General features: G+C 34.9%; 6 protein-coding genes across 10 annotated transcripts; 3 read left to right on the forward strand and 3 right to left on the reverse strand.

The window, feature by feature from the left end:
- Window positions 1–1,026: 1,026 nt before the first annotated feature.
- LOC125603549 (phosphomethylpyrimidine synthase, chloroplastic) lies at window positions 1,027–5,169 on the reverse strand. 3 transcript variants are annotated; one of them, XR_007335551.1, is made up of 7 exons: window positions 4,942–5,169; window positions 4,499–4,805; window positions 4,124–4,251; window positions 3,214–4,040; window positions 2,311–2,995; window positions 2,124–2,202; window positions 1,027–1,938 (listed from the first exon to the last, which is right to left on the reverse strand). XR_007335551.1 is itself a non-coding variant. In XM_048774463.1 (6 exons), exons 2-5 carry the CDS (start codon window positions 4,801–4,803, stop codon window positions 2,315–2,317), a joined length of 1,941 nt encoding a protein of 646 aa, XP_048630420.1. In that variant the 5' UTR covers window positions 4,804–4,805; window positions 4,942–5,169; the 3' UTR covers window positions 1,999–2,202; window positions 2,311–2,314. The 3 variants fall into 3 exon arrangements, 1 of the variants encoding a protein (XP_048630420.1); XR_007335550.1 differs by having other exon boundaries at window positions 1,027–1,953; XM_048774463.1 differs by lacking the exon at window positions 1,027–1,938 and having other exon boundaries at window positions 1,999–2,202.
- A 1,924-nt stretch (window positions 5,170–7,093) lies between these two features.
- LOC106451521 lies at window positions 7,094–11,306 on the forward strand. 3 transcript variants are annotated; one of them, XM_013893453.3, is made up of 7 exons: window positions 7,094–7,808; window positions 7,886–9,040; window positions 9,462–10,027; window positions 10,127–10,453; window positions 10,531–10,611; window positions 10,741–10,813; window positions 10,886–11,306. In XM_013893453.3, the coding sequence occupies exons 2-6, from the start codon at window positions 7,915–7,917 to the stop codon at window positions 10,804–10,806; spliced, it is 2,166 nt and encodes a 721-aa protein (XP_013748907.2). In that variant the 5' UTR covers window positions 7,094–7,808; window positions 7,886–7,914; the 3' UTR covers window positions 10,807–10,813; window positions 10,886–11,306. The 3 variants fall into 3 exon arrangements, with proteins under 3 accessions (XP_013748907.2, XP_048630419.1, XP_013748906.2); XM_013893452.3 differs by having other exon boundaries at window positions 7,100–7,808; window positions 10,698–10,813; XM_048774462.1 differs by having other exon boundaries at window positions 7,099–9,040; window positions 10,698–10,813.
- A 1,184-nt stretch (window positions 11,307–12,490) lies between these two features.
- Window positions 12,491–13,448, forward strand: LOC125603550 (acyl-coenzyme A thioesterase 13). Its single transcript, XM_048774464.1, has 2 exons — window positions 12,491–12,767; window positions 13,000–13,448. The coding sequence occupies exons 1-2, from the start codon at window positions 12,573–12,575 to the stop codon at window positions 13,282–13,284; spliced, it is 480 nt and encodes a 159-aa protein (XP_048630421.1). The 5' UTR covers window positions 12,491–12,572; the 3' UTR covers window positions 13,285–13,448.
- A 131-nt stretch (window positions 13,449–13,579) lies between these two features.
- LOC125603545 (F-box protein At3g49510-like) lies at window positions 13,580–14,767 on the reverse strand. Its single transcript, XM_048774458.1, has 4 exons — window positions 14,634–14,767; window positions 14,325–14,573; window positions 14,109–14,270; window positions 13,580–13,763 (listed from the first exon to the last, which is right to left on the reverse strand). The coding sequence occupies exons 1-4, from the start codon at window positions 14,765–14,767 to the stop codon at window positions 13,580–13,582; spliced, it is 729 nt and encodes a 242-aa protein (XP_048630415.1).
- Window positions 14,768–19,414: 4,647 nt separating this feature from the next.
- Window positions 19,415–20,968, forward strand: LOC106451525 (proliferating cellular nuclear antigen 1). The gene is made up of 4 exons (XM_013893457.3): window positions 19,415–19,903; window positions 20,143–20,295; window positions 20,376–20,473; window positions 20,554–20,968. The coding sequence occupies exons 1-4, from the start codon at window positions 19,585–19,587 to the stop codon at window positions 20,773–20,775; spliced, it is 792 nt and encodes a 263-aa protein (XP_013748911.2). The 5' UTR covers window positions 19,415–19,584; the 3' UTR covers window positions 20,776–20,968.
- On the reverse strand, window positions 20,944–23,979 carry LOC106451524 (cytosolic enolase 3). Its single transcript, XM_013893456.3, has 13 exons — window positions 23,773–23,979; window positions 23,551–23,705; window positions 23,308–23,482; window positions 23,148–23,219; window positions 22,946–23,062; window positions 22,727–22,807; window positions 22,542–22,618; window positions 22,323–22,426; window positions 22,016–22,114; window positions 21,838–21,923; window positions 21,611–21,697; window positions 21,327–21,524; window positions 20,944–21,198 (listed from the first exon to the last, which is right to left on the reverse strand). The coding sequence occupies exons 1-13, from the start codon at window positions 23,875–23,877 to the stop codon at window positions 21,127–21,129; spliced, it is 1,428 nt and encodes a 475-aa protein (XP_013748910.2). The 5' UTR covers window positions 23,878–23,979; the 3' UTR covers window positions 20,944–21,126.
- Window positions 23,980–24,269: the final 290 nt, after the last annotated feature.

Genomic DNA, 24,269 nt, shown 5'->3' on the forward strand with positions numbered 1-24,269 from the left:
CTTGAAGAGCTGCTCAGACGATGGTCGCAAAGCCTCATGTACCACATTATGTGGTTTCATCTAACATTACACAAGCTGTGAATTCTTATACTTGGTCTTCATTCTCAGATGCAGCTTGGGATTCTTCAACAGGCAACTGCAGCCTCGGATGGCAACTCCGAGACACTGAAGGAACCTGTGCGGAGTCTTCTTCATCTCACCGGCGCTTTGTCACCTCGGCCCTTGTAGCTGAGGCATTTGCGGTAAAAGCTGTGGTTAACGCTGCAGTCTCGTCACATGTCAGCAGTCTCGATGTTTACTCTGACTCAAAAGCTCTTATCCTGCTTCTGAACTCACAAGGACAAGATGTGGCTTTGAAAGGCATCCTACATGACATCCATCTGTTGGCTCAGTCTTTCACCTCTATCTCTTTTAAGTTTATTCCGCGTTTAGCAAATGCTCATGCTGATTCATTAGCTAAATCAGCCTTGTACTACCTACGATCAAACCCTCTTGGGGATGAATAACTGTGTTTCAATATAAGTTTAATTTGATCAAAAAAAGTAATCCGATTAGTTACAAATCACACTTATGTTGCAAGAAAAGGCTCACAAGCCTCCAAATTATATCTTTCAGTCATGTTCTATATTGAGAATACCTTTTTATCAAGGATATTAGTCAGAAACCTTATGGTGGTATATAGCATGGCTAGCAGCACGTGCAAGTGGAGCAGTCAAACAAGATCTCAAATAGAAAAATAAAAAAAATTAAGAATTATTAAATTACATAGTCAGTTATGGTTAGAAACTTTAAAATTTTAGATATAATGCCAAATTTTGAACTTATAATTAAAAAAAAAACAAACGAAGTTATTAATATTTAAAATTACTTGATAAAATTGTCAAATATACAATTAATAATTTTTTAAACATGGTCTAAAATTAATTTGAGACGGTCCTGGTATATAGTCTACATGAAGAATTATAAGACATCCGCACACGAGTACTGCATGCTAGTTTGGGCATTCTTCACATTGAATCCATGAGATAGTGAAAGTAATGAAAATATTCATTACCTCAAAATATTGCAGATACAGTGATACAGTAGATAGAAAATGTTCATATGACATATTGACATATCCAATGGTTCATTTACTTCTTTACAGAAACATATCCATATGTAAAACCAAAGACAGTCATATACAGCAGCTGGTAGGTGAGGCTTTGGCGATCTCCTAGAAAAGCAAAATGAAAAATAATAGAAAAGGTAACCTACTCCTCATGACGCCAAAAGTTTCTTGTGGCATTTTGTATGTTCGTTTTACTAATTTTCTGCTGCAATATAACATAAATTTTTTACTTATTGATACGGAACACCCTTTTTCAAATTTATGTTACGAAGGAGCAGAGGAAGTGGATTCATGTTCATGAAAGTGAGGACATTAAGAACATTGCTGCCCGACATCTGCTTGTTCTGATCGAGCAAGAAACTGAATGAATCTGTGAGGACAAAGCCTCAAGGAGATAGTAAGAAACTGAATGAATTTAGCAAACATGATGATCATAAAGAGGAGCCATATGGTTTGTCTTGTGGAGTTGGAAAACAATTTCACAGACCAGAATGATTTTGGCTTATTTCCCAAAGGTGCAAAAACTTTTACCAATCTGAATGATATTTTGATTGAACCATTCTTTAGTGTTAGTGACTTAGTGTATCAGTTGCTTCAGAATTTTTTTTTATGGATATAAGTCAATTAAGCTGAAACTCTTAGCTCGTGAGAATCAAACTGCGGGGAAACCGTGGACCAAGACTCAGAAGATCGGCAACAGCAGAAGCTTCTTCTCCTATAGAAAAGAAAAAAAGAAAACTGCACACTCCCTGCGCAGGCATTACCCTGTTCAGGTTCAAAGGGACTTTCTCAGCCTGTTGCCAGGCTACCCCGCGTTTTAGCAGGCTAGCCTGGTTCAAGCACCCCTGGTGCTTTTCATGTCAATTCACCATCCAAATCACATATAAAAGTATTTAAAACATCAACTCAGTTTTTATTTTATTTTTATTACTGACTCTGACTCAAAGGAACAAACAGAAACATAAACCATAGATAGTTCTAAAGTTTAACAGACAGAGAGACTACTAAAGCTTACCAACATTTTGTGCCTTATTCAGGTATAGTCTAACAGGCACCAAGACTTGCGTAAGCGAGGTCTTGTTTCCACCCTTTCCCTGAGGAACCATAAGCAAAAGAAAGATGACAACAGGCAGAGAACACATTTTTGACCATATAAGAGTAACGAACATGTTTGTAAAGCGACGACCACTGAGAAAACTGACCTTTTTACTTCTGATTAGCCTTGACATAGCTCTCTGGCAAGTAGATTTCACCACCAACTTCACCGTGCTGCTCTCCGCTGATGGTTTTCTTTGCAACATTGAACTCTTGACTCATAGCCTCCATCCCTTTTCTGAGAGCTTCCTCAGCAGTGCCATAACCATTCTCCTCTGCATACTTCCTGATGTCTTCAGTTATCTTCATGGAGCAGAATTTTGGTCCACACATGGAGCAGAAGTGTGCAACCTTGGCTCCATCAGCCGGAAGTGTCTCATCATGGAAGGACATAGCGGTCATAGGGTCCAAGGACAAAGCAAACTGATCCATCCACCTAAACTCAAACCGCGCCTTGCTCAGCGCATCGTCCCACGCCTGTGCATGTGGATGCTGCTTGGCTAGATCAGCTGCATGTGCGGCTATCTTGTAAGCTATAACCCCAGCCTTCACATCGTCTCTGTTTGGTAACCCGAGATGCTCTTTAGGTGTTACATAGCAAAGAAGAGCTGTGCCCAAGGCTCCAATATTGGCAGCTCCAATGGCAGAGGTGATGTGATCATATCCAGGAGCTATATCAGTAGTCAATGGACCAAGTGTGTAGAATGGTGCCTCGTTACACCATTCAAGCTGCTTCTGCATATTCTCTGGAATCTTGTTCATTGGCACATGCCCTGGCCCTTCATTCATCACCTTGAAATATAAAAAAATTCAACTAGTATAGAGCCGGTTCTAAGATTTCGGGGTCTATAAACAAAACAAAAAAATTCCATAATTTAAGGGTCTATCTCTATATAAAAAATCTTTAAAAATTTTGGAGGCCAAAGCCAATGTTTCACTAGGCTGTACCAAGATCCGGCCCAGGATGTATGCAACTAAAATGAAGATTAGTGAATTATATTAAGGTGTACCTGCACATCTTTCTCCCATGCTCGGCGAGTTAGTTCACCTTGAGTAAGAAGCTCAGCAAACTGAGCAGTGTCATTAGCATCATAGATGGATCCAGGTCTAAGACCATCACCTATCGAAAGAGCCACATCATACTGGTTACAGATGTCTAGAATATCATCCCAGTGCTCATAGGCAAAGTTCTCCTTGTGGTAAGCCAAGCACCACTTAGCATGGATGGATCCTCCACGAGAAACGATTCCAGTCATACGCTTAGCTGTTAAAGGAATGTAACGCAGCAGAACACCAGCGTGGATAGTGAAGTAGTCCACACCTTGCTCGGCTTGTTCAATAAGAGTCTCTCTGAACACTTCCCAGGTAAGATTCTCAGCAATACCATCCACTTTCTCTAGGGCCTGGTAAATGGGGACGGTGCCGACAGGAACAGCTGAGTTCCTTAGGATCCACTCGCGCGTCTCGTGGATGTGACGACCAGTTGAGAGGTCCATGATCGTGTCAGCTCCCCACATGGTCGCCCACTGAACCTTGTAGACTTCTTCTTCTATGGAGCTCGCAACAGCTGAGTTTCCGATATTGGCATTGACCTTGACCAAGAACTTTCTACCGACAATCATCGGTTCAAGCTCCAAATGCTTCTTGTTGGAAGGGATAATGGCTCTCCCACGAGCAACTTCTGATCTCACAAACTCAGGGTCGAGCTTCTCCCTGGTAGCGCAGTAGAGCATCTCCTCGGTTATGATTCCTTGCTTTGCGTAGTACATTTGGGTGTACCTTGGTGTTCCTAGCTTCTCGCGACGATCAATCCACTCCTTCCTTAGCTTAGCAAGCCCTGTGTTTGACAAGTTTTGATTTGTTTATTGTGATAGTCACATAGAAAGTGTGAATAAACACAAGCTTTGAATGAGAGCATACCGGCGTGTGGGTTAACATTTTGAGGACCACTAGTGTCGTAGTTATCAAAAGCTGGCTCACCACCAGACAGATGCACACGTCTGAAAGGAACTTTGAGAACATGACCAGATACCTCATGAACAACCTCACTGAAACAATCAAAAACCAAACCAATGATTTCAACTGATGACTTCAGGACCGGTTCTTGACAAAGTCAAATAAAACATTCTTCTACAGTCCGCAAAACTTTTGAAAAATATTACAAAAAACATATGACCCCAGTTTATTAAAAAACTTTTATTAAAATCTTTCATAAATCGCCTACGACCCCTAAATCTCACGGCCGGCCATGGATGACTTGGAATGAAAAATTGTGAATTGAGTTGATATACGTACATGTGTTCTTTAGTGCTCTTAGGGAAGCATTCCTCGAACGATGGGATTGGCTGAAAATCAGGAGAAGAAGGGTCGATGGTGTGTTTTCTCTGCTTGGCTCTCTCTGAGTTAGTGGTTGGTGGATCAAACGTCAACGTGGCTCTTGTGGTTGTTGTGTCTTTCTTGAACCGAACGGCAGCAGCTTGGACAACAACATCGAATCCAGGTAGTAAGGAAGAGTTTGGAAGTTTGGGCCAGGCGGAGTGGTTCTTGTTGTTGTTGTTGCATACGACAGACATCAAAGTACTACTGTGTACGGAAGACATGTCTGCAAGATATATTAAAGTGGTTATGGATGCGACACACCAAGTTCTAAGAATACATGCATCAAAACATAAACAACTGATGGACTTTTGTGCACATATCAAGAGTGGATCAAAGAAGGAAAAAAAGAGGACATGAACCTGGAAGATGGAGCTGTGGATCTGATGAATGAAGAGGATGAAACTCGTTGGAACTCAATCTCACTGGAACCACACACTACACTCTGATAACAAAAAAAAGAAAGAGAAATGGTTGTGGTCCTTTTAAAAGGAGTAGAAAGGATACTATTGGTGTGATAGATATTTTGTCACTCCTGAATCCAAATGCATCCAATAAGTTTGCTTACGTGTCGCCTGTTTCCCAGATATTTTTTTGTCAGCGTCCTTTCTGATAAGAATCGTAAGGAGGAGGAGACTTGTTATTAATACAAGGCCCTTAATTGGTTTTATTTTATTTTCTTCGTTGAATAACATCCGTTGGTTCCCTAGGTAAATTTTGTAATTTTCATTGTTTAAAAAGTGAGTTTTGTTTAAAACTCACTCATTTATACAAGATAAATGTTATGAGAAATATTATTTTAAATATTTATTTTTTACATTTTTATATTTCAAAATACATATTTCTGTTGACTTCTTCTTTCAATAATTTATTTTAGTTTTAAAACTGTGGAAAATATATAATCACATAAAATAATATATTTGGAATCAGATTTTAATATATTTTTAATCTATGAAAATATATAATTACATAAAATAATATATTTATACTCAAAATTTAATATACCTTTCAATATGTGTGAAAGTATGAAATAATATATTTTTTGAAAGAAAAAGAGAATATTTCTTTTGGAATAAATGTTGAGTTATCTTAATACTCATTTTGTTTCAATTTAACTGTCGTTTCGGGTTTGTGCACACAAATTAAGGAAAAAATTAATTTTGTATATTTATTATATAAAAACACAATTACTTATACATTTATGTCACCTAATCATATTTCAACCGATAGAAAAATAAATTGTTAAATAAAATTAATAAATTTTACAATAAAAATCGAAAACAACATTTATTTTGTAACGAAAAAATATTCTACAACGACATTTAATATGAATCGGAAGGAGTATAATATAATATTAAATCATTTTTATGAATATCAAATCTTATAATAATTTTTAGTCCCTTTTCGATAAAATTAATTTTATATTATATGTTTCCAACATTCAACGCATCATTATATACTGTTTATAAATATTGTTTTATATGGAGAGTTGTATAAATATTTTTAATCCCTTTTCGATAACTATTTTTTTATATGAAATACTTGAATAAGGCATTAATCTTTTTGTTTTACCATAGTTGGAAATGCAAAGTAAAATTTACAAAATTCGTAAGAATTTCAGTTATCCAATAACTATAAAGTATTAGAGTAATGGTTATTTTCAAAGGATTTTTGATGGAGCACTATCACTAAATTTCAGTGTTTTAAAATCTGCATGGAATCAATGTTTAGATCGATTTAAACTATGAATCAGAAACATATCCAAGTTAAAAGAATACAAATATTTGAAATTTATTGTCAAATATCAATTTTGGTAATTATTTTTGTCTTTTAAATTATACAAATAAATCTTAACTCACAATTTATAAATATTTAAAGTCCAACTATTAATTTTATATTTGAAATCAAATACTAATTTTATATTTATTTTCACTTAAACCGTACTTAAATTTTATTTTATCATTATTAAAAACTTTGATAACTAAATTTAATTATGATTGTAAATTTATCAAAGATAACTGATAAAACATTTAGATTTAGCTATCTTTTTATTCTGTGATTAAACTCAATTGAATTTGGTTGAACCCGATTAAATCCAAGCAAACCATATTACTTCATGGTCTGAAAAATTCTGGTTTCAGATTCAGTTTACAAAACATTGCTAAATTCTGTTGAAAATTAATGCAAATTCTATACTACCATTTGATATCCATTAAAAATCATGATGAGAAAGATGATTTACCAAAATTCTAAATGGATATTTAGTGGATAACGAATTTAGAGTATTTTTTTTTTTTGTAAAAAAACGAATTTAGAGTATTTAGGGCATGTATATTTAGCTAATTGACTCTTCTTATTCGATATGAATCTGTATGTGTTGGTGATAAAAAAAAAGCTCTTCTTATTCGTTTTTCAGCATGGGTTTGTTATAAATTCCGTTGTTACCCGATTACCATCAACAGTTGTCATTTTCTCACATAACTTTCTTTATCCGTCTCATCATGTAAAGAAGTTTTCTACGGATGAATACTCTTCATAATCATAGACTAAATTCAACCACTATTCTATCAACACCCGAACACATCTAATCTTCCACGAGATTATCCATACAGTGATACAGAGAATCCAGAATTCCAAATATTTCCTAATATAAACGTTGTTAACTTATCAGAAATTGAATTACGAAAATTACCTGCGAAACTACTAACAGAAGAATTTTATTCTTGAAGAGAAAGATAATCTTACAAGTAACAACCATTGACTCGTTTATATTTGTATATTTAGATGAAGAAAAAATAATAGTATCGTAATCTATATCCATCCAACTGTATTCACAAAGAAATGATGTATTATGATCGAATTATTCATGCTAGAATTTGTCATGGGTCGGTGAACTTAAATTACACATCTAAGAGCCACATTAAAAAAAACCGGGCAATAAATACAAAAACGGAGAAAAACAAGGGTTAACCTGAAAATTAAAGTAAATAACTAAACTTCAAAACGTGTAATAAAGAAGACAAAAGAATCTTTGAAAAACATGCATACAACTAACTCAGTCGTTCATTACCACAGCTTTGTGTCTTCCCCGCACGATCCGATCCGATCCGATCCGTACATAAACATTCCCTCCATAACCCAAGTTACTAAAAAAAAAAAAAGAAACAGAGCAAGTTTCTAAATCTACAAAAAAGACCCCCTCCTTTTTTGACTGGTCATCGTTTCAAAGGTAAAGCTTGACGACCTCTCTTCTTCTTTCTTTCTTTCTCTTCATCAAGATTTTGGATTAATGATTCTGAGTTTCAGGGATTTTACTTGAAGAAGAAGAAGAAGCCATGGGTATTGATGCTAAAGATGTCTGCGTTATCGTCTGGAAAGTGATCAGATTTTCAACGAACACAACGTGCAGATACGTCAAGAGATACCCAGTTGCTTCTTGTGTTTCTGCGTTTGTGATCTTCTTGTACACTTTCCTTCCTTGGATCTTCTATTTCATCCTCTGTTCTTCTCCGTTCATAGCTTGTGCTTCGTTCTATCTTCGGAATCATCTGAATGGTGAGGAGGAGCAGAGGAGAGATCGTGGGTCGAGGGAGGGGAGAACAGAGAAGGCTGAGTTAAAGCACCAAAGAAGTGTTCGACGAAACGCGAGAAGGGAAGTGGAAGAGGTCGGGAAAGATTGGGACTCGTCTCAAGCTAGCGAGGACGAGAGAGGGAAAGTTATTCTCACAACTCTCTACGGAGAATTACCACCGGAGACTATCACTCCAGATCTGGAGAGTTTCAAGAGAGACACGAAGTTGCTTGGACCGGAAGAAAGCTTCGTTGAGTCTAACCTCGACAACGAAGACTATGTCGTTGTACAAGATCCTTTGGAGAGGGTTTGTGATGGTGAAACTGAACTAGAATGCTCATCATCATCATCATCAGAAGAGGAAGAAGAAGAAGAAGAAGAAGAAGAAGAGAAAGAAACAAACACGGTCATAGTAGCGTGGACAGAGGATGACCAGAAGAACCTAATGGATCTAGGAACATCCGATATCGAAAGAAACAAGAGGTTAGAGAACTTGATGACAAGAAGACGGTCAAGGAGATTGTTCCTACTTGCAGCTGAGAGAAGCCTGATGGATATGGAAGTTCCTAGGATCTGCATAGGTCGAAACTACTATGGTTTGGATAGAGACAACTACGAAGCGGATGGAGTTCTCATGCCAGGATCTGCACCTTCCGTTATGTTACCGAGAAGAAACCCATTTGACCTTCCTTATGACCCACAGGAAGAGAAGCCGAACCTTACAGGAGATAGTTTCCAGCAAGAGTTTGCAGATGCTAACCCTAAAGACATCTTCTTTTCTCGCCATGAGAGCTTCCACCACAGAATCTTCCCTTCAGAGTCTCAAAATGATTATAATCTAGAGTCATTGTGGAGAAAAACACTTGATGGTAGGCCTAAGCCACTGCAAGGTATATGCTCTTTCTTTTCGATTCTGGAAGTGACTTAAATTTCGGTGCACCAGTAAAAGCCTCATTCGTTTGGTCAATAGATTTTTGTTATTTTTTGTCTTTTGCTTTCTTGAGTTTAGTTTGGGGGTTTTCTCAACATATAATAATACAGATAAGGAGTCAAGACTGACTCTAAGACTCTAAGAGCTGTAGGCGATTTAGTAAAGATTTAAAATAAATTTCTTTTTTTTTTTAAATTTGGCAGCTTAAGTTTATGTAATTTTCTTCAAAAAGAATTGGGGATAGAAGCAAATGTTTCGTTCGGCTTTGCTTAGGACCGACCCTGTAAGGAGTACTAGTTTTGTTATTGTAAATGCAGATGAAGATAATGATTTTGGACTAAGGCTTCTTTAATTCATAGAGACTTTTCTTGATGATTTAGGTAGCAACGATCAACTTCCTCTAATGAAAGAAAGTGATGTGGAGGCAGGGGAGGTACGGATAGAGACTGATTCGATCAGAAACGATGATAGTGACTCGAACACAACGTTTTCTCCGAGAGAAAGAGAGAAAGATTTCAATGTTTCAGACCAGTCAGATGCTTCTGAAACTTTCTGCAAACGAAATGAAGATCGTGTTGGAAAATCTCTAGCGGGTTTAGTACCAAGAAGCGGCGGTTCGAGTTCAAGGGCGAACGCGAGGCAAAGATACATGGAGCATTTTGGTTACAGCATAAAGAGAAATCATGTGTCAACACATTCCGTTGACTCTGATCTTCAAGTTGAGGTGTCTGAACTCGGATCACCTCCAAGTTCAGTTGATGGGAATGACTCCTCCTCTGATGAAGAGAGATCTTTGTTTGGTTATGAATCTGAGATTGGTAAGGAAATGGGTTTTTATGGTGAGGAAAGTGGAATGTTACCTATGGGAAAACTTGATCAAGAAGTAAATGAAACAAAGTATTTAGCTTCTCCAGAAATTGAAGAATCAGGAAAGTTGGAGCCTATGGTCAGTTCATGTTTTTGTTTCCATTCATGCAAATGGTTATGTTTTCTTTTATAAACAAATATTAAGACACTGAACATAATCTTTGCAACTTTTTCTCAGGATTTGAAGAAACTTCCGGGAAACTCAGCTGATGAGATAAAGACGAGTTATGACTCTGATGAGCCTGAACCATCCGAGAGGACTTATCAAGAATCTGAAGAGCCAAGTGTTAGAAATGACCAAGAAGTGATGCAACAACTACCAGAAGCTGAAGCTTCTGATGTAAATCATCATGGAAACCCTGAAGATTCTGCTGCTTTTCCAACATCAGTATTAGAAGACATGTTGCCTTTAAGTCATACTCATTCGGAGGATCTTGATCATACATCAGATGGTCTTCTGCCGAATGTGGATGCACCCGCAGAATCATCTAGTAATCAATCAAATGTAAGTTTTCAGTCCGTTCTGTATTCATTCACACACATGTACTTTGTCTGACACAAGATTTTTATTCTCCATCACAGGAACAATCTGATCCAACCGGGGAAACTACAGTAGAAACCGTTTGCTTGAATGCCACGGAAACAGTTCAGGAGAAGCAAGAGGTGTGCAGTTTCCTTGTCCCTGTATTTATTTAACTAAAAAGTATATAATTATTTGTTATTACATAACACTAAACATGAACTGTCAGGGATCTGAAGAACCATTAATCAATGATGAGTCTAAATCTGCAGAAGACCGCAGATCACTGTCCACGGATGCATCAGCTGAAGAACTCAATAGCCATAACAATTAATTGATGAAATGGTTAGCGAAGACTGAACTTTGGTTTTAACTGCTACGAGGAAGAAAATCTGATTCTCTTCCTATATTCTCTAGTTTTGATGCAGAAAGTTTTATTCGCATTCTCACGGAAAAGTCAATGAAGGGAACACCAGTTTAACTTGGTTTATAGAATCAAACACCAATATAGCTGCAGAGGCCAGTTTTGCAGGTGTTAATATATGCTCTGACTATATGAGTACGAGACATGGCGAAATGATAAGATATTTGTGGATAGGAAATTTATGTTATGTTTGTGTTGCATTATCAAATGCAGACTTTTGTTTTTTAAAAAAGGTATAGCGAGAGAATGTATAGGTTTCTTGTGGGTGTGTTTTGCTTCCTTAGAGCGCACGGCAACTGAGGAGATGCTCTTATACATGTTTGTTTTGTTCGCCTATATTCTTAGATAATTTCGTGCAATAAACACTTTTCTTGGGAAATCATAAAATAAAATAAGTTATGATTTTTTTTGTTCCTTTTGTCCAAGTGACATTTTTACACTATTGAAGACAGTTTTATCCAATGAAAATTATCTACATTGCAAAGTTTTATAATGTACGCACACGGTCATATATTTACCCAAATACACACGAACAACCACATATGTTTGATAACCATGACCCAAAAAAATCTAATAAGCCAAATCTAATAAGACCTTATAATCAGCTTGATTGGTGTACATCGCACACACATGAACTCCTCTTATATAAATAAAAGGAAAAAAATTTCCTAACTACACAAAGTTTACTATAATATGTTGGAAACCATCCAGTGTATGAGAATGTATCAACAAAATTTATGTTAATACATGTCATATGCACAAAATAAATAATAATATGATGGCAACATCACAATCAGATTTAATTGATTTTAAGCTAAGTTAATAGGGTCAATCTGTAATTTACTAAACTTAATAAACTTAATGATTTATTAAGTTTAATCAACTTAATTAATTTTGTTAATAAACTTAATAATTTATTAAACTTACTTAATAAACTTAATAAATTTATTAAACTTATAAAAATTAATAAATTTATTAAACTTAATAAAATTAATCATTTATTAATAAACTTAATAAACTTAATCATTATTAATAAACTTATAAATCTAGTTGGATTAGTGCTTTTCACTAACTTTTATAAATTTAGTAGGAATATTTTCAAATATTATCGACTTCCATAAAACTACGAAAATAATATTTTATTTTGATAATATGATTTTTCTATTTTGGTTTAAATTATTCAATCTTGTTTGATTTCTATCACCAAATCCGAATGAACTACTGGACAAATCCCAATATTTTTAAATATGTCTTGATAAGGGATTAATCGACTACAAAGGTAGGGACAATAAATAAGGAGCCACCTTTGTGTGTAAAAAGTGTAAATGTATAGATTGTGAAGTGAGGAATTTTTTGTTCCAGCTTCCAAGCTCAACTTCAGTGTACGCTAGAATATAAAGATACTGTGGATAAATAGTTCTAGAGAATTCTATATCGTACTAAAAGCATGCTGGGTTGTAATTGGCAGAAGAACTTCAAAACAAAAACAAAAAAAAACTTGCAGAAGAAACTAAACACATAGAAGTCTCTACTTCATACGAAAGGTTCCGAGATTATGACCAAGACTAACCTTAAAAATATGGATTAATTAAATAATTGTTTATTTATTATATTAAGAGTTGAATAAAAGATAGAATTGATGCAGATTGACTTTTAGAGGAGAGGAGAGGAGAGGAGGAAATGGAAGAAAGAATGATAATGGAGAAAATTCGAGAGCATCTCTACCTGAGCGAAGACGTTGACGTCAGCGACGCACCCCGAAAAGTGGAGAAAGGAAGAAGCTTCTACGAAGATTTTAGCCTCAGAGGCATCCGAGTCAACCGAGTCGACCCCGGTTTCATTTCCTGCTCTTTCAAGGTCCCTCTCCGTTTGACGGTTCGTCTCTTCCTCATCGATCCTATTGATTAAAGTATTTGATATAGGATTTGATCAATCATGTAAGGAAGAGACCATTACTACTGTCTTGTAAGATGTCTGAAAGATACAAATTGGGTTTTTTTTTAACCACTGAGCAATGGATGTGAATTTTTTAAAATATTAAAAGTGGTTCTTGTAACCATGAAGATATATCTTTGTGGTTGATGTGGTTAGGTTTTGGTAATGGCAGGACAGAGAAGGGTATCTAGCAAACGGTGCAATTGCAAATCTTGTTGATGAAGTTGGTGGAGCAGTTGTATATGTCGAAGGTTTACCCATGAACGTTTCGGTGGACATGTCCATTGCTTTCCTTTCAAAAGCCAAGCTTGGTGAGGAGCTGGAGATAACATCGAGAGTCATGGGAGAGAGAGGAGGTTATAAAGGAACCATCGTTGTCGTGAGAAACAAGATGACCGGAGAAATTATAGCTGAAGGTCGCCATTCTTTGTTTGGCAGACAGCCTAGTAAGCTCTGAGGTCCAAGCTCTCTCTCTTTGGTACTTCTGTAAAAGATGATCTTATATAACTTGTTTCACTATTTATTACCTTTTTGTGTTAGGTTATTTTCTTCTCTTTTTTTCTGATTTTGAAAATGAAACCTTTGTATTAGATGGTTTATAAAAGCTAAAACCTTTGTGGACTTGTTGAATCATCTTTCATTGTATTTAACATTAAAAACAAATTGCTCTCAACACATTGTACACTAATTTAATACCAAAAGCAAAAAAAAAATTCAGAAAAGAGATATTGCCAAAACATTAGCAGTACATATTAGCTAACATCAGTTTCTACTGAGATGGAACCAGTAACAACAGCAGCTTCAGTAGATTGCTGAGATGGTGCACCCGACACAGTATCAGGTATTGGAGCAGAAGCTGGGCTTGGAGTTTGAGGACCCGGTTGTTGCGGATAAGGATGAGTGGCTTTGTGGTGGGACATGGTGGTAAGGAGGATACTGCATATGGCGTTGTATTAAAAACTTCCTTTAGAACCGCACATCTAGCTTTTGATGTTGCTCTCATCTTTGTAATCAGTTACGAATGAAATTTGTTAGTGTTTAAAAAGAAAAAGAAAACAAAAACAAAAAAAATTCAAGATAAGTGGATCGTATTGAACCAATATTTCAGATTGGAGCTTCGAACAACCAACTCGAGAAAGGAAAATTGATCTTTAGTTATCATAATTATTCTATCAGTTACTTCTTCACTGTAACAGCATTCTTTGTTTTATTAAGAAGACAAGTATTTTGAAACTGGATTAAACTTGCACTTGCACCAGACTTGGAACATAAATATAGTACTCAATATTGTGATAAACCCACTCAGGATATGGAGCTGCCCCTAAGTTGACAGATCTGAAGTATCCATCTTCTCCAATGATGTAAGCCATTTGGAAGAAACAGGTCTTGGGCGTTATATCGAAAAACACAACAACTTTCTTCTCCTCGTCAATGAACCAACTCCTACAATCAAAGTAAAGCCAATAATCATCCGGAAATAAACCTTTGATAAAATACCAATCCAGTGTCCAAAACTTGTTCCATAACACAAGATTGGGCTCAATCTTAGTGGTAATCCAAATCTCTACTTTCTCGCATACGTAGGCATTATGTAACAGAACCAGCTTCTCATTGCTACTAATTATATCAGTCACCTTATAGTAACCACTATGGAAAGGTGGAGGCAGAGGTAGAAGCGGTCCAAATCTCTCTGTTGTAAAATCAAAACAGAACAAACCATTCTTTTCTTCTGATGCATGATCTGGACTGCAAAAATAAGTATTACCCTTCAATGACACGAAAATCTTACTATACAAATTACAATACATTGGACCAACGTCGAGAACCCTCCATGTGTCCGAGCTAAAACAGTAGACCTCAATGTCTTTGATGTTTGAGTCAACAATAGAGAAACTCAAGATTTTGTGGTGGTTGTTGTTGTCATATCCGAGAAGATACATATCTGATTTTCTGTGGAATTTGTTTTTGGTTTGAACCAATCTGCTTTGCTCTAAATAAGGGTTACAAACAAAAAGCCTAGACTGGTCTAAGGGAACGCATAACAATAAGCCATCGTCGACTTGATGAGTAGGCATACTTATATGTTTCCCCAAGTCTTCGTCGTAACAGTAGTTTTCGTTGCGGATTCCTTGGAGATGTTAGTGGAACCCTAGAGAAAATCTCCACTAATAAATCCCTTGAAAGATCGGAAATTGTCGTCATAATTCTTCAAACAAAAAGCTTTCGATGTCTTTCTCCTCTCTCTCTCTCTGACGCTGCCTTGATGCGTCAATGTCGATCGAACCACCTAATTATATATCTCTTAGTGGGTTTATTATACTAATAATCTCTTCCTTTGGCCTATTAATCAAGTTTTTTTTGTCTGCGCCTATTAATCAAGTTTAAAAGGATGGATCATAATGCGTTTTAAAATGACTTAGATACATATTTTTTATAATAATATTGATATTATTTACTAATAAACTAGGTGATTGTCCGCGATTTCGCGGGTATAAATATTTATGAAAATTATATATTATGTTTATAATTTTAAAATTTTGAATAATAATTATAAGTATTAAGAATAATCTTTTTATTTTAAATAGTTTGATATTATATAATCTTAGAAGATTATTGAGATACAATGTTAATTCTATAAATTTTATTATAAGTTTCCAAAATTTTTTTTATGACATAATTTTTGATTAAGTAAAAAAAAACAAAGATTAAAGAGCAAGAAGTTATTTTATAACAGATTCTGTTTTTGCATTATTTTTTCTACCACTTTATTTTATTTAGAAGTAAAATAGTTACAAATAATAAATTAACAGTTACAGTACTACGTAAATCACGTGTATTTCGGCAAGCATATAAAACATTAAGTACGTAAATACAACCAAGAATACAACAAATAAGTTTTATTATTCTTCAATCATGTTTTATTTATTTTCCGTTCTTTTGTCCTATTACAAAATAAGGATGTCAATTTTATTATAATCAAAAACAATATCAATAGAGTCTTAACTCTAGTCCCGTAACAATATATTATTTCTGATTTTCAATTCATATATTATAATAAACTTTTTTATTGATTAATATTATTTTAAAGAATTTACCATATAATATTTTTATAATCAAATCTATAAGAATTATATTAATAGAGTATATTAATGTTAGTCTCGTATCAGTATAATGTTCCAATATTTCAGTTTTATATTATAATAAATATTTTTATTTATTAATATTATATTAAAATACTTACCATATATATTTTTCTGTTTTTAAATATACAAATACTTTAATCATTTCTGAAAGTAGTAACACAACTATACAATCAACATCTGTCACTGGAAAATGACTGAATGTTTTTAAAAGTGTATATTTGACTGTTCTACATTCATTGGACACATTTTAGAAAAAAAATATATACAGTGAGTATAAAAAATATTATTTGGTTTAGGTTAATTATTTTTTGTAATCTATAATTTATTTTATCCAATTTTAATATAAATATGTTAAATCGTTTATATAATTAATTATTTCTATCATACCATATGTATTTATATGTATATTTTAAATTTCTATAACGTAATCTACGATATTTAAATGTTTCTATAAACGAATTATGTTAATTCTTCTAACTTTAAAATGTTTAATTGTTTGTATGGTAATATATATTAGATTATGTAGTTCTAGCCTTCTAGGATTAGTTTTCTTTTCAAAACTTTAATTAAATAAATAAAAATTCAAATACCAACAACCAACTAAATTAAAAGAATTAATTCTAAACTTCACCTATGAATGATACCTAAGCAAAAGTCAATTAAGTGACTTCTCAATTAATATATAGTAAGATTTAAGTGTATTTGAAAACAATATAATTATATTATTTTTATTTATATTAAATATAAAATTTATATAAGATATTATTTAATTTAGTTTTTTATATAAGTACAAATAAAATATTATGTTGTTTTTTTTACATTCACAATAGAAAATATATTTATATTTATGGTTTGCTATATTTATATATTTATAAGTTTTTGCACCAATGGGTTCCTCTATTATAGAAAAATGCTATATTTGTCTCTATAGATAGAATAATGCTATTTTTTTTAAATATAGAAGAAAAAATAGCATTCCTCTATTTATAGAGGCAAATATAGCATCTAATCTATTAAAATAGGAGTACAAAATTAGATTATCCCTTAGTTTTCCACTATATTTACAATGGCATGCCACTGAAGTTATTAATTAACCTATCTTTTATGATTTTTGTCTTTTCTCTTCAATTAATGTATTTCCAAAATCAAATTCTAACTAAAAAATCATGGCAACAATAATTAATAAACCTAACTTTTAATATTTTTTGTCTTTTCCTTTTTATTATACATATGTGTATTTGAAAATAATTAATTCCATATATACATTTCGTAATTACATACATTATACAGTAATTATTTTACTAATTCCACATATACCTAATAAATAGCATACAACAATTTCATTATACATAATCATAAAATTTTGATCCATAAAAACAGTTTATACAATAATTTTATTATATATAATCATAAAATTTTGATCCATAAAAAATAAAAATACATTTGTGTGATTTTACAGGTCGTATTCTAAATAAATGGATGATATAATTAAGGGTTTACATGATAAAATAAAACTACTCAATATAAACTATAAAATTATTGTGTTTATAAATGTCATATTAAAAAAAAATTAAACGGGTAAATTTTAAAATATATATTATCACTTATACAAATAAATATTCATTTATCAAAAAACTAACACCTGCGCGGATGCGCGGGTCAAGCTCTAGTTTCTCTATTATAGAAGAACACATCAGAAAAAAAACTCTCATCTCTAATTTTTCTTCTATTTTAAAGATTTCTATTATAGATATGGTTGGATATGGCCTAACTCAACGCTTAGCGTCTAAAATAACTAAGCGGATGTCTAAATTATCAGTTAGACAGTTTAACCATTTATAAATTATAATAAATATATCAAATATATGTAATGTTTTATATATCCAATGTATGAGATTAAAAGCATGAATAAGTTATATTGATTTAACCTTGCAGCTAATTTTAGGTTCAATAGGTAAGCAAAGTTACACGTAACTTATATACTATAATCACAATAGCAATAGCTTATTATTATCTAATATAATATATTTACTAAAATATAGCTTATTATCTAAAAACATACGTTGAGCCCAACTATTTGATGGATAAAAACATTTCAAATAAACAAAAGTTATATGTAACTTATATACTATGATAATCACAATAGCAATAGGTAATTATTATCTAATTAAATATATTTGCTTAACTATAGCTTATTATATAAGAACATATGTTAAGGCCCAAATAATTGATAGATATAAAACATGACAAATAAATAAAATAGTATGATAATAAATAAAATTACCTAAAATCATGAAAAAGTTAAGCCAAGTTACAAAAAAAATCATGAAAAAGTTGACAACTAAGCAAAATCACTTCATAAATAATAGTATAGATTATTTTTAATAAACAAACACAAATTTATTAAAATAAAATTCATAATTAAAGAATTAAAATTTCAAAATTGAAATTATTTATTTGTCAGTAAAATGGTAGAATGATGAATTTTAAAAAGAAATCATTGTATTACATAAAAAAAATAAAAAAATGGTAATGATTATGTAGAATTAAGAAAAGGTAATATGATAATGTGGATTATTAAAAGGCAAAAAGTATGATGTCTAATAATATAACAATTAGATGATAATCCACGCCTTGCACGGAGTGAATTGTTTTTTTTTAATGTTGTTGTTGTTGTTGTTATGTGTTATTTGATATTTTTCTATTTAAGTGTTCGAATGTGTACAACCTTTTGAAAAAGCGAACATGAATTAAAATTCTGTCTCGAGTGAAGCTTGACTTTAATAGATATAACCCAGTGATTGTGGTCTAGTAGTGGCTGTGGAACCAGGGGCTGAGAGCCAACTTTGCTCACTTCCCAGGTTCGAACTCTACTGGAAACTTATATGCAGTTTCTTGGCCGATTGGTTTCTGGGATCGTAAGGGATTGGAAGGTTTACCTTGTGGGATGGTTAACCAACGATCCGTCTCGTCACATGATTAGTTGGATTTACTGGAATCCATTGACTAATTGACTGATGTTAGTAATTCGGTGTGGTTAGTCATGGTTCGGAGCCAGATTACCTGAGTTATCAAAAAAAAAATCTAGTAATTTATACCTTTTTTTAATAGGGTTTGTGAGAAGAACTTAGGTGATAGACACATCAGCAATAAAATATAAGGGCCCTAAAATATAAGTCACAACTTATAAATGCTTACCAATTTATATAGAGGGGATTGTGCATGGTCTAATGATGCTTTGAATATGCTGCTTACATTTGTTGGTTGACAGAAAAAAATGAATCTAGACCAAAATAAAACCGATGTCACTCGGTCATTTCATAAACGACCCCGTAGACCAGATCTAACTAATTTGGCCCATTTTTGAAATCTTCGGCCTGACCCAATTCACACCCAACAAAATGTTTAAGTGATAGTGTGTACGAAAAGAGCGATACGGTCTCACACAGGTGATTATTCTTCGCCACCAACACCAAACCAGAAGCAGCGGGAACACCAGATACCCTAAAATCAAGGCTTTTAATATCGATTCCCGCGAACCCATTTCACCATCAAATAATCTCCTCCTTCAGAAAGCTCCAGAACCCTAAAACCACAATCCTTCTTCGAACAAGATGTTGGAACTTCGTTTGGTTCAAGGCTCTCTCTTGAAGAAGGTTCTAGAATCGGTCAAGGATCTGGTGAACGATGCCAACTTCGACTGCTCCAGCACTGGCTTCTCCCTCCAGGCCATGGACTCCAGCCACGTAGCGCTGGTGTCTCTTCTCCTGAGATCCGAAGGCTTCGAGCACTACAGGTGCGACAGGAACCTCTCCATGGGGATGAATCTCGGCAACATGTCCAAGATGCTCAAATGCGCCGGAAATGATGACATCATCACCATCAAAGCCGATGACGGCGGCGACACCGTCACCTTCATGTTCGAGAGCCCTAGTAAAGTTTTCCCCTTTTTGCTATTTGCGGTTCTGTAGAGTTTGTAGATTTCATTACAGAACAAAAAAACCATAGTTTGTTATTAGAGAAATTAAGGAAAAAGGGTTTCATTACAGAACAAAATTATAGTTTGGTTTAGAGAAAGGAAGAAAAATAAGTTTTTTTTTTTACATGTAGACTGTGTTAGAAAGTGTGTAATAATCTTATGATTGATTGGAGTGTGTTGATGGATGGTGCAGCACAAGACAAGATTGCGGATTTTGAGATGAAGCTGATGGATATCGACAGTGAGCATTTAGGAATCCCTGACGCCGAGTACCACTCTATTGTGAGGATGCCTTCTGGTGAATTTTCCAGGATATGCAAAGATCTCAGTAGCATTGGTGACACAGGTATTATAACGCACTGTTGCTAGTCAGAGAGAGGATGAAGAGAGAGTTTTCTCCTAACGTACTTGTGGTTTTGATTGTAGTTGTCATCTCTGTGACAAAGGAAGGTGTGAAGTTTTCAACAGCTGGTGATATCGGGACAGCCAACATTGTTCTCAGGCAGAACACAACTGTGGACAAAGTATGAACAACATTCACAACCTTATTTAATATCTGTTGAATACAATGTTGAAATGACTCTTGTTTTATGTGTGTTTGCAGCCTGAAGATGCCATTGTGATAGAGATGAACGAGCCTGTATCGCTTTCATTCGCGTTGAGGTACATGAACTCCTTCACAAAGGCGACTCCTTTGTCTGATACCGTGACAATCAGTTTGTCCTCGGAGTTGCCTGTCGTGGTGGAGTATAAAGTGGCTGAGATGGGTTACATTCGGTACTATTTGGCTCCCAAGATTGAAGAAGAAGAAGATACTAATGCCTAACACGTCTCTGGCTTCTAGATGCAGAACCTTTGGAACTCGAATGAATGTTTTTTTTTCTTTACTAAAGTCCTTTGTTAAGATGTCTGTCTGTTTGGATTCAGTTGTTTTCTAGATTTTCTATGTTACTGCACCGCTAGATTAGAAAAACAAGTTCGGCTGGTTTTGCAATTTGAAAAAAAAAAACATGTTTTACCACTTTCTTCTTGTTTTGTTCTTCAAACTTGCAAACCGAAGACAAAATGTTACTTTCAAGACGCAGAAACCTGTCTGCTTAAGAAAACCAGACTCGAATGCATCGAAGCAAGACCAGAAAAAAAATTGTAACAGTTATATATCACATAATTCACTTGTTTAGAGAGTTTGCCTCCAATCTTCTCCAGCATACACAGCTTGATCCCCAAGCTCTTCCTCAATCCGAAGCAACTGCACGAATATTTCAACCGTCTCTTTCAGTTTTTCTTATAGACTACTTTCTACATATAGAACTAAGCTTGAAATGAGAATACTATCTAACTAAATGTACTACATGGCTGCTACAAAAAGATACAGACCTGGTTATACTTCATGGTACGTTCTCCTCTGCAAGGAGCACCAGCTTTGATCACACCTGTTGCAAGACCCACGGATAAGTCGGAGATGAAAGAGTCCTCTGTTTCTCCACATCTATGTGATGTCACCACACCCCATTGGGCATCCCTTGCCAGTTTCACTACTTCAATCGCTTCTGTTACTGTACCAATCTGATTCACCTGTGTATCACAGCACGCATGTTATGTCTTTCTCATTTCTTAGACATTAGCTTCCTGTCATAAAATAATTAGCACACATAATATACCTTGAGAAGTAGGGCGTTACAAGCAGACTCCTGTATTGCTCGCTCAACACGTTTTGAATTTGACATCAATAAATCATCACCTACCACCTGCAAAAGTACAATACTGAGGAGTTAGACGACGAGAATAATTGTACAAACAGGTTTTAAGTTCCCTTTTTAACATGGCTATCCTAGTTTGTTTTAAGTAACCATCTGATTCCGTGAAAAGATTCAGAAGACAGTTATACCTGGCATATTCCGAGATTGGAAAAATACTTGGTGTGTTCCCAATCTTCCTTGTCAAACGGGTCTTCTATAAACACAATGGGATACTCTACCACCACAATGAGACCAAGCAGAAAATAAGGTCGTCAGAATTCTAGAACAGACCCAAAGGAAAATCTAGAATAAGGGGTATAAACATACCAGCACAAAGTTCTTTATACATGTCTATCATATCCTCCGCTGACTTGAAATTTTGCCCAGATTTACTAGGAGATTTGATATCCAGATCATATTTGGTACCTGCTCAGGAAAGAATCGTGAGAAAAATTCCACGGAAAATAAAATATAGTTAAAAAAACTTGGCAAAAGCATGATACAGATTGGTTACACATTATAATGATTTAACATCTTTTTCGTGTTGCGAGCCAATTGTGAATGACAATGCCTAGAACTAAACCAAGACTATCCATGGCTGAAACTTAAAAGTAGCCTCGGAAGACCAGTTTACCTATACAAAAATTAGTGGCAGCAACATCAATCGCTATCTTTATCTTATCACCATATCCTGTTCGGTTGATAGCTTCTTTCACAAGCTCCAAACCTTCCTTGAGACTGCAGGCAGTTACAATTATGTATATAAGGTATTTATTCAAGGAACTATAACACAATTTTTCTCATTTTTTACGGATGCGGTCACCACAAGCAACATATGTAAAAAGATGGTTACCTTGAGATATCTGGAGTAAGGCCACCATCTTCACCAACATTACACCCCATATTACCATTCTTTTCAGTAACAACGGCCTGCCATACACAGAAATAAATCATATCTCACCTTTATATACAAAGTTACAGATGCAAATCGAAAAGTAACACTGAGAAAGCCATATATCTTTAAGAAAATTGACCGACCTTTAAATGATGATATGTCTCAGATCCCCATTGCAGGGCCTCCTCAAATCTACTTGCTCCAACTGGGAGAATCATAATTTCCTAACAATATATGCAATGTTATAAATGTGTGAACAAAATTATTTGAACACCAAAACAATTCTAGAAGAGTGAAAAAGTATTCCCAAGAACTTGCATGAGAAAGAGGTAGAACAGAAACACTAATAATGGGTTAAATACCTGAATGGCAAAATGGTTCGAAGCATGATTGCCGCCACTCAAAACAGTGAAGGCAGGTACAGGTAACGTCATGTTTGCTCTGCCACTAAGATCAGAAAGGTGCTTGCATAGAGGGACCTATTATATAGCGCTTCTATCAGAATCATAGAGTATGCATGAAATGTAGTATAAGATAAGAGATAATATTGCGAAGAGTTGATACCTCTTTCTCAGCAGCTCCAGCTTTACATGCAGCAATGGAGACAGCAAGTATAGCATTAGCCCCAAGCTCATTCTACAAGATGATTAAATCAAAACAAACCGTGACGAAGATATACTAAAACTTCACAATCCTAAAATAATTGAAAATAAATGAGAGACACCTTCTTTTCAGTTTTGTCCAAGTCTATCATTGCGTGGTCGATCTGAGCCTGAAGTTTAGGGTCCATACCGATCAAGGCCTCAGAGATTCTCTCATTGATGTTCTTAACAGCTTTAGCCACACTGTTTCCCAGATACATTCCTTTGTCCCCATCACGTAATTCAATAGCTTCGTATCTAAAATCATTCATGATCACGCATCAACACCAATTCAAACAAATAACTTATGATGAAGAGTTGCTCACGTTCCAGAGGAGTCGCCACTGGGAACAGAAGCACGAAAAACGCCTTTGTTAGTGTGGAGATCCACTTCAACTGTTGGAATCCCTCTGCTATCGAGGATCTGCCGTGCTTTGACCTTCGTTATCACAGATGCTACTGCTTTCTTCATGTGATTAGCCTGAAAACGAAAACGATAAGGTATCACAATTGCAGGAAGGGAACGAAAGAGGCGAAAAGAAACGCACGATGAAGAGAACGGGATCTGAGGTTTTAGCCCTAACGGCGGCGTTGACGGCATCCTCGATTTTCCGAGAGAGAGTGTGCTTGTCTAAGTACTCTTGCACAGACATCTTCTTCTTCCTTCGATACCTTCTTCTCCTTCTCGTTTCGAATCTTCACGCAATTCTTCGATGCGTTCGTCAAGCAAGTTTGAATCTGAAAATTCCTTTTTTCCGGTTCCGGTTCAGGATTCCAATCAGAAAAACGCCATCAAAACACGACGACGTTTCGTGTTAGTCAACCATGCGTGCCGTCTGATAGTTCTACAGTCGTACATCACGACGTTTAGATCTTTAAACGAAAGGGGCTTTCTGGAAAGAGTTAAAAAAGCCCATTAGAATCTCTCACGTGCGATTGCCAGGTTGGAAAGCCTGAACTGCTTTTTCTCTCACGTGCCATGCCGTTTTAGTAACTGCTCCTCGGTTGGGATCCAGCTGTCACACAAACCAGATTCCGAAATTCA

This window comes from Brassica napus, unplaced genomic scaffold, assembly GCF_020379485.1.
Source record: "Brassica napus cultivar Da-Ae unplaced genomic scaffold, Da-Ae ScsIHWf_34;HRSCAF=63, whole genome shotgun sequence".
Classification (NCBI taxonomy): Eukaryota; Viridiplantae; Streptophyta; class Magnoliopsida; order Brassicales; family Brassicaceae; genus Brassica; species Brassica napus.